General features: G+C 45.0%; 1 protein-coding gene across 5 annotated transcripts in view; it reads right to left on the bottom strand.

The window, feature by feature from the left end:
- Positions 1-12,871, bottom strand: part of dock7 (dedicator of cytokinesis 7) — a 72,800-nt gene that overhangs the window by 29,187 nt on the left and 30,742 nt on the right. For 3 of the 5 annotated variants that reach the window (XM_039002876.1, XM_039002877.1, XM_039002878.1), the window contains exons 19-29: positions 12,583-12,814; positions 12,136-12,300; positions 11,793-11,962; positions 9,849-9,941; positions 5,862-5,951; positions 4,997-5,092; positions 4,392-4,532; positions 4,078-4,191; positions 3,642-3,809; positions 3,322-3,461; positions 135-304 (exon numbers count right to left, since the gene is read on the bottom strand). In XM_039002876.1, coding sequence (XP_038858804.1) covers positions 135-304; positions 3,322-3,461; positions 3,642-3,809; positions 4,078-4,191; positions 4,392-4,532; positions 4,997-5,092; positions 5,862-5,951; positions 9,849-9,941; positions 11,793-11,962; positions 12,136-12,300; positions 12,583-12,814 — 1,579 coding nt within the window. The remainder of the gene's footprint in view (positions 1-134; positions 305-3,321; positions 3,462-3,641; positions 3,810-4,077; positions 4,192-4,391; positions 4,533-4,996; positions 5,093-5,861; positions 5,952-9,848; positions 9,942-11,792; positions 11,963-12,135; positions 12,301-12,582; positions 12,815-12,871) is intronic. The other 2 variants (XM_039002879.1, XM_039002880.1) reach the window with 1 other exon arrangement.

The raw sequence follows: 12,871 nt of genomic DNA, 5'->3' as shown, positions 1-12,871 counted from the left end.
GATTTTTAAAACCATTTAATCTTCCTTTAAATATTAACCACACAGACCATTCAAGTCTGGACAAACTCCACATAACTACTGCCTAACCCTGGAGGGTTGGGACTTGGAGGGCTATATTTAGTGTGTAGACTTGCCTGTGAAGTCGTGAAGCTGGGGAAGTGTTTCCATGACGATGCCGATGAGCGGCAGGTAGAGCATGGCGACGCGGGCCTTGACCTCGGGGTCAGCGTAGCGGGGGTCGGAGTCATGGCTGGACAGCAGGTTATGTACCACACTGACCACCTTCTTATGTAAGCCAAACATCCTACAGCATAGAGAGAGAGCGGGTGGTAGGGAGAGGGAGGGAGGGGGGTTTAAAAGAACCTGTCTCAATAATTGTCCCTTTCAGACAATTTTTGTGAACTCAGTGCGGTTCGTAAAAATGTTGGTGCAGCGTGAACTAGGGCTGTGGCGGTCATGAAAATGTCAGCCGGTTTCACGGTAATTGACCTTTTATTAACGTAGAGACATTTAGTATCTCCTGGCTTCCACACATAGCATACAAGCCACTGATGCAGACCTTTGGAACATCTACATAAATAAATAAAAATTACCAAAAAAATAACATATAGCCTAGACCATCACAATAAATGCATTATTTATTTTAGACAGGTCTATAGACACATGATATGAAGAGAATGTAGTCTATTTCAGAAGAACAGAAAAGCATAATCTGCGTTGTCCTGATCTGGCTATGCCTGACTGTGCCTTTAAACTAGCTTGGAAAATTCCAGAAAATGATGTCACGGCATTAGAAGCTTCTGATAGGTTAATTGACATCATTTGAGTCAATTGGAGGTGTACCAGTGGATGTATTTCAAGAAGGTGTACATGTGGATGCATTTCAGAACAACAGCAAAGGACCTTGTGAAGATGCTGGAGGAAACAGGTACAAAAGTATTTATATCCACAGTAAACGAGTTCTATATCGACATAACCTGAAAGGCCGCTCAGCAAGGAGAAAACACTGCTTAAAAACTGCCATAAAAAAGCCAGACTACGGTTTGCAACTGCACATGGGGGCAAAGATCGTACTTTTTGGAGAAATGTCCTCTGGTCTGATGAAACAAAAATAGAACTGTTTGGCCATAATGACCATCTTTATGTTTGGAGGAAAAAGGGGGATGCTTGCAAGCCGAAGAACACCATCTCAACCGTGAAGCATGGGGGTGGCAGCATCATGTTGTGGGGGTGCTTTGCTGCAGGAGGGACTGGTGCACTTCACAAAATAGATGGCATCATGAAGAAGGAAAATTATGTGGATACATTGAAGCAACATCTCAAGACAGTCAGGAAGTTAAAGCTTGGTTTTCCAAATGGACAATGACCCCAAGCATACTTCCAAAGTTGGGGCAAAATGGCTTAAGGACAACAAAGTCAATGTATTAGAGTGGCCATCACAAAGCTCTGACCTCAATCCTATAGAACATTTGTGGGTAGAACTGAAAAAGTGTGTGTGAGCAAGGAGGCCTACAAACCCTGACTCAGATACACCAACTCTGTCAGGAGGAATGGGCCAAAATTCACCCAACTTATTGTGGGAAGCTTGTGGAAGGCTACCCGAAACGTTTGACCCAAATTTAAATTGTTTAAGGCATTACTACCAAATACTAATTGAGTGTATGTAAACTTCTGACCCACTGGGAATGTGATGAAAGAAATAAAAGCTGAAATACATCACTCTCTCTAATATTCTTACATTTCTCATTCTTAAAATAAAGTGGTGATCCTAACCTAATTTTTTACGAGGATTGAATGTCAGGAATTGTGAAAAACTAATGTTATACGCTTTTCCCGTGGTTCATTTTCATGCCAGCCAGCCTGTTTTAAAGAGAAGCAATGTGCTTAATATTAGGAAAGTTGAGAAATAAATATTGTAGGCCTAGCCTATAGAAATCTGATGGGCTCCTCCTCTTTTTAATAGAGGTCATCACTCGGTTCTCACACAATTACATAGCCTATAAAAATGTTGCACAACATGAGCTCATGGGCCCTCATGAAGTCTTTGATCCGATTTTCGAATACATTTGCATTGATGTCAGAGTGATAATATAGTTCTGAGTACCAGGCAGTTAGCACATTTGGTAGGCTTGGAGAAGCCTAATTAAAGTGACTAAACGATCACATGGAATTTGACTGCCTCCATGACTCGTGACTGCCGGTGTGGCGGTAATACAGTTACTGTAACAGCCCTAGTGTGAACACTCCAAAGGAATTCCGGCCCCTCAAAAGAACCCCTGAAGCCAAACGAACTGAGACCATCTCGAGAGGGGGCCTGAGCTTGAATCGCTTGAATTCTGTGGCCCGGTAACCTTTTGTAGGGCAATGTGAATGCAAATCTCCCCAGGTTCGCTTGTCATTATTCTGGCGCCACACACTAGACAACTGCAACACAGTTTCCCCTGTCATAACCTCTCACATTGGTGCTACAAAAGAGAAAATGATAATGCGCAGGTTCACTGATAAAACGTTCTGTTTTTGGATATTGATTAGCGATTGTCAAGGATGCACAGAAAATCCTAAACGTGTAGAGTTTTTAGTTGAGATTATTTGTTTGCATTATGTGATCTATAGGGGCTTGAATAGCGTGAGAAGATAACATGTTTGGTGAGAATCACAACATAGGGTTCAACATCTATTCTAGCTCTTAAAGGGGCTTATATTGTGTGATCAATTTTCAATTACAGCATTATTTAATCTGCAGTTATTCTTCTGCTATTTATTCTGTTTCCAATAATAATTTACATCTTAATAGTATCTAGGTAGGCATACAGTATATCTAGCTGTCCGATAACATATTTTGATGAAATGGCTTGTCCTGCACTTTATAAAAACCCACAGTTCATTGAGTGAATGTTGGAAAAAGATCTGGGTTCCTTTCTAAACATAGCAGTGTGAATGCAAAGAGGACTCAGACCACAAAATAGGTGAAGTGAACTGGCAAAAGAGTTGAGTCCTTATTCCAAGGCAAGAGCCGTGTGAAGACAAAGGCAACGGAGCTCTTTTGCTTCTTAAAAAAAAAAAAAAAAAATCACTTTAGAGGCCTGAGATTGGTTATTTTAAAGAGGACTACATGTGAAAACACCCTTAAAATGTACTGACCATCAGCCTTGAGATCGTTGAAAAAGAAAGAGGGGTCAAATGGACCTAACCCGTCTCACACAAACACAGTAACACATTGTACAGACCCCTTAGCATTGAGAGGGTAGAGAGACAGAAACAGACATGCGGGGCAAATGACAATCTCTCTCTGTCACAAACACATTAACACAGTGTACTGACCCTTCGGCCTCTGGGTCCAGGATGACAGCCAGCTCAGACAGCACCAGTCCAGCCAGGTAGTGCTGCTCTCTGAAGGGGACAGACAGCTCAAACATGTTGGCTATCTTCTGGTCCTGCGCATGGGTGGAGAAGCCTGAGCTCTGTAGAGATGGAAAGAGGTAGGGAGAGAGGTAGGGAGAGAAAGACGAGCACGGGATGATTCAGAGACATTTTCCACACACCTCGTAATCATCCAGATAGGATGTGGATGTGTGTGTCCAGTGTGTGTGTATCCGGTGAGTCTGTGTGTGTCTAGCATGTATGTACTGTGCATATCTGACCTGCGAGGTTGCGGAGGACACGCTGGGAGATGGCGAGGCGGGGGGCGTGAGCAGGCTGCAGGGCAGGTTAAGGGTGACATAGTGCTCGTGGCTGCAGACGATCCTCAGTAAGTCCAGTCTCAGAGACTCCAGAGTGGGGTTCTGCAGCATGTACAGCTTAGTGGACACCTGGGGACACAAGGAATGATGTCTAGAAAACTGCCCAAAACAGGGTTCGATGGAAAGGCACTGTTGAGGCCCTTTACTCCCAAGTGATACCCAATAGTAATGAGCAGGACAGAGTACTGTTGTGGCTAAAATCATGTACACAAAGTCCAAAATCTACCATAGTGGTTTCAACACAAGCCTTTCAAATGAAAGTAGATTCTGCAGGGATGTTGTCATTGAGGTGCTGTTATGTTGGGGTGCTAAAGCAGTTTGTTCCCTCTCCCAGTACCTGTTTCCAGTAGGTCTTTATGAGGGAGAAGACGAAGCCTCGGTCCATGACAGACAGCAGGTCATTCAGGAAGAAGGCCAGGCTGGTGTTAAGACGCTCCACCAGCTCCAGGTCCTGATTGAACAGAAACACAGGGTCAGAGGTCAGGTTTGAGTGTAGAGAGCGCTACCCACTCTGATATACTTAAAACCCGATAAGGTTCATTCAGACCATTCACTGTATTGGAAGTAGCTGTGTGGTTAATGGAATTAAAACATGCTGTGTTGATGTCGGCCACATCTTTATTGTCCCTGTGTGTCCCCGTGACAACGTACCTTCTGAAAGCGTGAGACAATGTCCCCAGCAATGGTGCTGACCAGGGCTGTGATGTCATCCATGAAGCGCTCGGGGAAACGGTTCTTCCTGGGCGACTCCAGCCGGTCGGTGAAGTACAGGTGATGGATGATGCTCTTCACCTGGGGGTGTGAGGTCATCAAGGTGAGACAGGGCCCAACACGTAGTGGTAGTCATGGGTCCTCACTATCTGCCCAAGTTACAAAGTCGGAAGCCCTGCCCAGTCCTACAATCTCTTCTTAAATCTGATTTTAAACCGAACTCCAATCACACTAACCTTATGCCTTACCCTAAATTTAAATGAAAACCAATAATTTTTTGTTTTCATAAATGTTTCCGATAAAGCCAAATGTTTTACTTTGCAGCTTGGCCATGTAGTGGGAATCGTAGTTATGGTACCAGGATGAAAAGCACGACAGTGAACCCTTGTCACACTATCCTGCCAACCTGAACCATACGGTCTTTACCTGGATATTTACTTATCACATTGTCCTTTCCAACACGGCTCCAGAAACTATGGTGGACATGTAACCAGGCCACAGCGGTACGGCTCGGCAGTGTGAAACTGTGTAGTGTTCTGTCTTACCATGAGCTCGAAGAAGAACCAGGCCTGTTGGAGAGCTCCCTCCCTGACGCTGCCACTGCTCACCACCCACTGTAGAGCCAGTTCCTCATGGAACAACTGAGACACAGAGACACACGGACCAGACAGTCAGACACGCGTAGTACAGCACATCAGACCTGGTTCAACCTGGCCCGGATTTAGTTGGTCACTGCAATGGAACCAAGTGCCAAGCTGAACCAAGAACTCCTTGACCCAGGCAGGTGGTCCTTCTTACAACAGAGCACCGAGAGACATTCCTCTGCATCACAATCTGGCATTATATAAACACTGTACTATGTGCCGAAATACACAATCATTCTCAATACAGGGGTTCCTAAACCTTATCCCTTTATTTATTTAACCTTTAATTAACTAACTATGATGATATCTATAATATTAGTACTATAGAATGCCTACAATTATAGAGTCAATAGAGTGTTTCAATGAACTCTTGCAGACAGCTTTTGAGCGTAAGACGGTTAGGGAACCCCTGATCTTATTGTACATATGCCATATTTACTCAACAATCCACTTCGTGTGTCTGTGTCTGTTGGTAACAATGAAAATGGAGGCTTCATTCAAATAGAAACATCAAGTGAGTGCCATTTACCTGAACAAGGATAACAGTGCTACAGTTAGTGCCTGGTACCACACACACCTCCTGTGCAATACTGTCAACATCACACTTCAAATCACAGCCAAGAGGCGGGACATCTACACTACATCCAACAACTACCAAATACACAATCCAATCAAGAGGCACACATCCACAGACATACGCATAAACAGGCGAATAAGGTGAGGGGGCTCCGTATGGCTCTTCCCCCGTGTAGACAGTGGCTGGTACCTTTTTGGTGGGTAACCGTCCTGTTAAAGTTTGCAAGAAACTGGTGCTCTCAGTGTGCGAAGACATGCGGTTGCCACAGCGCTCCATGGCCTATGGGTGGGATGGATGGGATGTGACAACAACAACAGGTTATTGAGGGACTACGGTTATAGCTGTAGCACCTAGCAGAATTACACACACAGTTAACAAACATGAACACAAACAACAATCACACAACAGCCCTCATCATATAACCTTAACTACAGTTCCACATAGTTACAGAATGATTGAGTTCCCTCATATTTATCTTTATTCTTACACACATAATCTGATATATATTTTATACTTATGCCTCTAGATATGCAGTTTGTAGACAGTCTCAACCTGTGGAAAAAAATACCTCTGTGTACAACTTACCTCAAAGTAATGAATTTTACTGAATCTTTGGCCATGACTAGAGCCACAAAATAGCCTTTATGACAACCAATGAGGACAGCCATTGTCACAACACAGGACAACACCAAGACAGGAAAAGAAGATGACAAAGTGCTCAAGCAGGCAAACACATTACACAAACACATATACACCCACAGACCCCCAGCAGACCCCCAGCAGACCCCCACATACACACTAAGGGCTGGGCAATATGGCCTAAAAAGCATCTAGATTTGTTCTAATTTATGGACAATTTACAATATCTAGATTTCGCAATTGTTTTCTCTAAATGAGCTTTGATGCACAATTAATAGGTCAAATACACTGCATTTCAGACAGTCAGCATTAATCTAATGAATTCAGGGCTTCTGAAATTATACCTAGGCTAAATATACACATTCCACAACCATAAGACCCACTAATAATTTAATCAAAAATAATTTAACCTGTTTTGATGCAATAATCACTGATCTGGGTTTCAAGTCTATGACCTTTTTGTTACAAATGTAACCAGAACCATGCACATTCACTAATAACTTATAGCAGGCATTATAGAAAATGAACACAGGTCTCAAACAAATCTCTCATTAACAATCTCTCAAGCACAAGCCCACGTGTTAGTGACAAGCCAGCTAATTGTTATATTTCAAGTTTAGCCAACATGGATCTATTTACTAACAAGGTAAAACAGTTGAATTGTTATGAACAAACCTGTGTCTCCAAGTGTTTGAAAAGCACGCTAGCTGTCCACTTTGTTCAGATGTTGAAATCAAGTGGCATACGTTATTTCTCAGAATGAGAACGAGTTGCCAATTCCTTATGTAATTGTGTTTTATGCTTATTGCACATTTATAAAACACAGACTTGACAGCTATTATAACAGTCTTTGGCTAAAATGCTGCTAGCGGTACAACAAACTGAGCATACATTTTCCAGAATAAATGTTTATTGATCCTCCCATTTCAGTCTTGTCTGCTCTGCACACAATTTGAGTAGTTGAGACATAAAAAGGGTTAACTTCTCTATTACAGTAAATTAATGTCTCAATGTCCATATGACCGATTCGGTTGGACCAAACCTCAAATCCGAATAGCGAGTTGAAACCACTTGACAGAGAGGAAGTGATCTCTCATCTTTGTTGTTGTACGTGGCAGGGGCTTGGTGTGTGTGTATACATTGAAAGGTGCACACACCCTACAGTCATTGCACACAGCACAGAAGGAGCGAAGGAGACGAGACCAAAAAGACAACATGAGACAGACAGACAGACAACCACACACACACACACACACACACACACACACACACACACACACACACACACACACACACACACACACACACACACACACACCCCCCCAAACCCACCCAACACATTCCCAAACCCACCCAACACACCACCACATGCAGCAGTATCCCACATCATGGCGAACCCACGTGGTGAATGAGATTAATAGCAGCAGGAGGTCATGCATGGGTTTAAATGATCATGGTTAAGAAAAGGAAACAGGACAGGGAATGAGAGGATGAAGTCAGCAAATGAAAACTGGGAAATTAAGTTAGTGGTGCTAACCTCTGAACCGCCAATTACATTTTTTTTTTTTAAAGGCAAGTATGAGAAGAATTCTTTTTTTAAATTGAGCCACATGTGTAGAGGTGAGTCTTGGCTAGAGGTTCACTGACACACCTCTCCTGCACTGGGGGTGTTACAAAGTGGAGAGAAATGAGGGGCAGCCCTGTGCACTTGTTTGACATGACTTCAAGCGGTTACTGACAACTCTACAACTTCAGAGTGGGCATAGATTTTTCTTCTCCAACCAACTGGACAGAGAGGTAAAAAATAGAAAGGTGATAAGTGAGAGAACTAAAGATGGCGGTTAAGGGTTCATGGAGGCAGCTGTGACTTCCTAAGTCTGGTGGTGCGTGTAGGTGAGTGGTGGTGGTGGTTAAGAAGGGCAGGGTGCGAGGGGTGGTGGAGGTTGGGGTTAAAGAGGGTAGGGAGTGAGGGGTGGTGGAGGTTGGGGTTAAAGAGGGTAGGGAGTGAGGGGTGGTGGAGGTTGGGGTTAAAGAGGGTAGTGGAGGTTGGGGTTAAAGAGGGTAGTGAGTGAGGGGTGGTGGAGGTTGGGGTTAAAGAGGGTAGGGAGTGAGGGGTGGTGGAGGTTGGGGTTAAAGAGGGTAGTGGAGGTTGGGGTTAAAGAGGGTAGTGGAGGTTGGGGTTAAAGAGGGTAGTGAGTGAGGGGTGGTGGAGGTTGGGGTTAAGGAGGGTAGGTGGAGGTGGAGGTTAAAGAGGGCAGGGAGTGAGGGGTGGTGGAAATTGGGGTTAAAGAGGGATATGAATGTTTGGGTTAAAGAGGGTAGGGAGTGAGGGGTGGTGGAGGTTGGGGTTAAAGAGGGTAGGTGGAGGTTGGGGTTAAAGAGGGTAGGTGGAGGTTGGTGTTAAGAAGGGCAGGGAGTGAGGGGAAGTGGAGGTTGGGGTTAAAGAGGGTAGTGAAGGTTGGGGTTAAAGAGGGTAGGGAGTGAGGGGTGGTGGAGGTTGGGGTTAAAGAGGGTAGGTGGAGGTTGGGGTTAGAGGGCAGGGAGTGAGGGGTGGTGGAGGTTGGTGTTAAAGAGGGTAGGTGGAGGTTGGTGTTAAAGAGGGTAGGTGGAGGTTGGTGTTAAAGAGGGTAGGTGGAGGTTGGTGTTAGAGGGCAGGGAGTGAGGGGTAGTGGAGGTTGGTGTTAAAGAGGGTAGGTGGAGGTTGGTGTTAGAGGGCAGGGAGTGAGGGGTAGTGGAGGTTGGTGTTAAAGAGGGTAGGTGGAGGTTGGTGTTAAAGAGGGTAGGTGGAGGTTGGTGTTAAAGAGGGCAGGTGGAGGTTGGTGTTAAAGAGGGCAGGTGGAGGTTGGTGTTAAGAAGGGCAGGTGGAGGTTGGGGTTAAAGAGGGCAGGGAGTGAGGGGTGGTGGAGGTTGGTGTTAAAGAGGGTAGGTGGAGGTTGGTGTTAAAGAGGGTAGGTGGAGGTTGGGGTTAAGGAGGGCAGGGAGTGAGAGGTAGTGGAGGTTGGGGTTAAAGAGGGTAGGTGGATGTTGGGGTTAAAGAGGGTAGGTGAAGGTTGGGGTTAAAGAGGGTAGGGAGTGAGGGGTTGTGGAGGTTGGGGTTAAAGAGGGTAGAGAGTGAGGGGTGGTGGAGATTGGGGTTAAAGAGGGTAGGTGGAGGTTGGGGTTAAAGAGGGCAGGGAATGAGGGGTGGTGGAGGTTGGGGTTAAAGAGGGCAGGGAATGAGGGGTGGTGGAGGTTGGGGTTAAAGAGGGTAAGGAGTGAGGGGTAGTGGAGGTTGGTGTTAAAGAGGGTAGGGGTGGTGGAAGTTGGTGTTAAAGAGGGTAGGGGGTGGTGGAAGTTTGGTGTTAAAGAGGGTAGGGAGTGAGGGGTGGTGGAGGTTGGGGTTAAGAAGGGCAGGGCGTGAGGGGTGGGAGAGGTTGGGGTTAAAGTGGGTAGGGTGTGAGGGGTGGGGGAGGTTGGTGTTAAAGAGGGTAGGGTGTGAGGGTGAAAGTGAGTTATTTCTTAAGGGGGTAGAGGAAGGTTCTGTTGTTGTTGAAGCACCTGCATGGTGTCAGTGTCAGAGACAGGGCTGGATCCCCAGGGGGTGCTCTTACACCCCATGGTGTGCACCCAGGAGTTGGAGCGGTCTAGACCCTGAGAGGTCAGGGGGTCGCAGGTCAAAGGGCACAGGGCAGGCAGGAGCAAGGGAACAACGAGCGAGAGGACGGAGCAGCACAGGGGAGGAGAGAACAGCATAGAGGTTTAAAGGTTAAGAGGGTTGAACCGTAAGCAGCAATGAGGAATAATATAGTTAGCTTGTTAAAGAACCCTAATCATTTCATTTACTCCCTGATTCACAAAAACAACAATGCATGAACAGATTAGATAGCATATCCCATCATGACAATCTGCACCCCTCCCTCGGTTCACAGAAAAGAGAGGGCCGGTTTAGTTTAGTATCATCATTCATCAGACAGGGGAAACCATAGAAATATAATTAAAGTAATGACTAGAGCATGTATCCCCATTCAAGTCTATGTGCCATGATGGGTGGTAATTTTATTTCTATGGGCCAGCATCCATTCCAAGCAATCACGTTAGACCAGACCATTCAGAAAGACAGGAGTGTCCACTCACTCAGTCATCTGTCAAGTACTTTTGGGGTACCGAATCAACAAGTCATTTGATCAGGGTAACGAATCATTGTAGGATGTATTAGAGAAAGAACTCCATGTTATTAACTCATTTACAAAGTTTATCTGCAATACACTTGGCTACATGGGGCTCCAGACTAACGTTTTCCCCTGGTGTTACTGCTGCCATAAACTTGTTCAGTTGTTGACACTAGCCCATGATTTTGTCGCACCCAAAAATATTTTTCCGCAGCATCACGCAATAGAAAAAAAATATGAGTAATCATCTAAGAATGTCTTTCACAGTGTTTTATGTAGTCAGACTACTGAGATGATATTCAATAAATACATTTTCATCTAACATGAATCATGCATTCCTGCTTGGACAAGATTTTTTGATATGCAACCTAATCCAGTGATTGTCATGATTTTTGGGTTGAGAATTAGGCCATTTTTGTTATATTTACTGTCAAAATAGGGCTCCATGAACTTACCTTCATCTTTATGTGCACTAATATTACATACAGGTTTACTTTAATTTGTGCTATTTCACCATCTGAGAAGTTGGAAACTGAAAAAACATTAGCTAAATCTCTCACTCTATATAACACATACCGCTAGTAGCCATTAATTAATCGAACAGTAAATTTAAAGTCCTAAAATAAATGACAAACGTTGCATCGGTAGTAAGCCTAGGTATAATAGCTCACTGGCGATGGCCGATGCGCATTTTGCCAACTCCGTATTTCAAAGCCATATCAGATATCTCGATTGCAAAACATTGTGCTTTGAGCTCAATATTGAGAGCTGAGAAAACAAGATTATACCTACAGAAAGCTGAGACCCTCCTCTCTTAGTTGCTTCTAAAGTTGTTTTTTTATACAATTGCATTCGGAAATGTTACACAATCAGAACGCATTTTTCAGGGTGCACGAAGGGTAGAGAGAGTGTGGGGGACTCGCTCATTTGGTCTATAGCAGCCGGCCCAAGCACAACAGGCTCGGCGGCAGCGCAGACAGTTTCATTACAACAATCATGAGGATAATGCACTTTCCTGTTTGATCAAATCATGGTTTTATCAGCACAAAAAATGTGAATTGAGGTGACCAGGTAGAATGTGCAGCTTGCGCCAGTGCAGTCAATTAAACATTTACTCCACAGCCAAGACAAAGTGTTGCAAAATGCGACTAAATGGTCTGGAGCCCTGCTACCCCTATATATTGCTCTCCATATAGTATCATTCAGATTAGATTATTCTCTCATTGAAAGTAGAGGTCTAAACCACAGATGCATAAAGGACTGACTGTACCCCAAAAGTACTGACAAACAGAACATGATGTATGCCAGGTCTGGTCTGTGGGGTGTCTCTTACCTTACTGCCGATGATGGAGCGGACCTCGTCGTCAGGGGACGTGGGTGTTCCGGAGATGTCCGGGTTACTGTTGCTAAGGCTACGGGAGCGGTTGAGGTTTAGGCTAGCTGGTCGCTGGGCTGACCGGGCCATGGTGGCATAGTGGACTGAACCACCCAGCCCTCCAGGACCTGAGACAAAAACACACATGGAACAAAACAATGGAAGTCAGGGACACTTGCTGCTCCTGATAAATGCTATTTTCCTAAAGTCACCTGACGTAGCCAATGGTCTTTATGACCTGGATGTAATGAATTTAACAGAAGTAAAACAGATAGAATGTAAACAAGAACAGACAGTGTACCTGGTGAGGGGAAGTTGGGGTCCATGTTGGGCAGTCTGAAGACATAGTATATATAAGAGGAGAGCAGACTGTTTCTGCCGTGCATGTCCTGACTGGTGTCTAGGTACTTGTGGAGCCGATTCACTATGGAGGCCATCACCTCGAACGAGGCCTGGCCCAGATTCACTATAGACACACAGAGACAGACAGGAACACACATACTTAGGACTAGACGGTACAATACATCGTAGTAAGAGACAGTACAGTCAGTGGCAGCAATCCCTTGCTGTTTAGTAGTTTAGAATACGTAGTGGTAGGGTCACAAACACAGTTGAGGGAGTTACATTTCTTTCCTTTTAATGTTATTTTTTGGAATTAAATGGAGGGTTATATTATAGTTCACACAAGGCCTAAGTTGTACAGCTAGGCTTAGGTTACGCTAGGCTTAGGTTAAGGGGGATAGTAAACCTATCTGTCCTGCGATGACGGGCGGCCGCACCACCAGCACCACCAGCTTGTCCAATAGGAGGTGGAGGAATCGGACGATGGGCTCCAGCTGGGAGGAGTTTAGTGCTGCGATGCTGGACTTTAGCTCCGCCTCCAGGTTATTCTCCATGATGCGCACGTCTCCGATCCGCACAGGGAACATGTGCTCGTCCAGGGCATGCACCAACGCAAAGAACTTATCCAGGTACTGGTCCTGATGGAAGGAGGTAGGAGAGAGAGAGAGGAAAAGGAAGAGAGGAATGAAAGGACA

The sequence above is a fragment of the Salvelinus namaycush genome, chromosome 10 (assembly GCF_016432855.1).
Source record: "Salvelinus namaycush isolate Seneca chromosome 10, SaNama_1.0, whole genome shotgun sequence".
NCBI lineage: Eukaryota > Metazoa > Chordata > Actinopteri > Salmoniformes > Salmonidae > Salvelinus > Salvelinus namaycush.
Note: the sequence above shows the minus strand (reverse complement) of the source record. Positions and strands in the feature narration are given on the sequence as shown.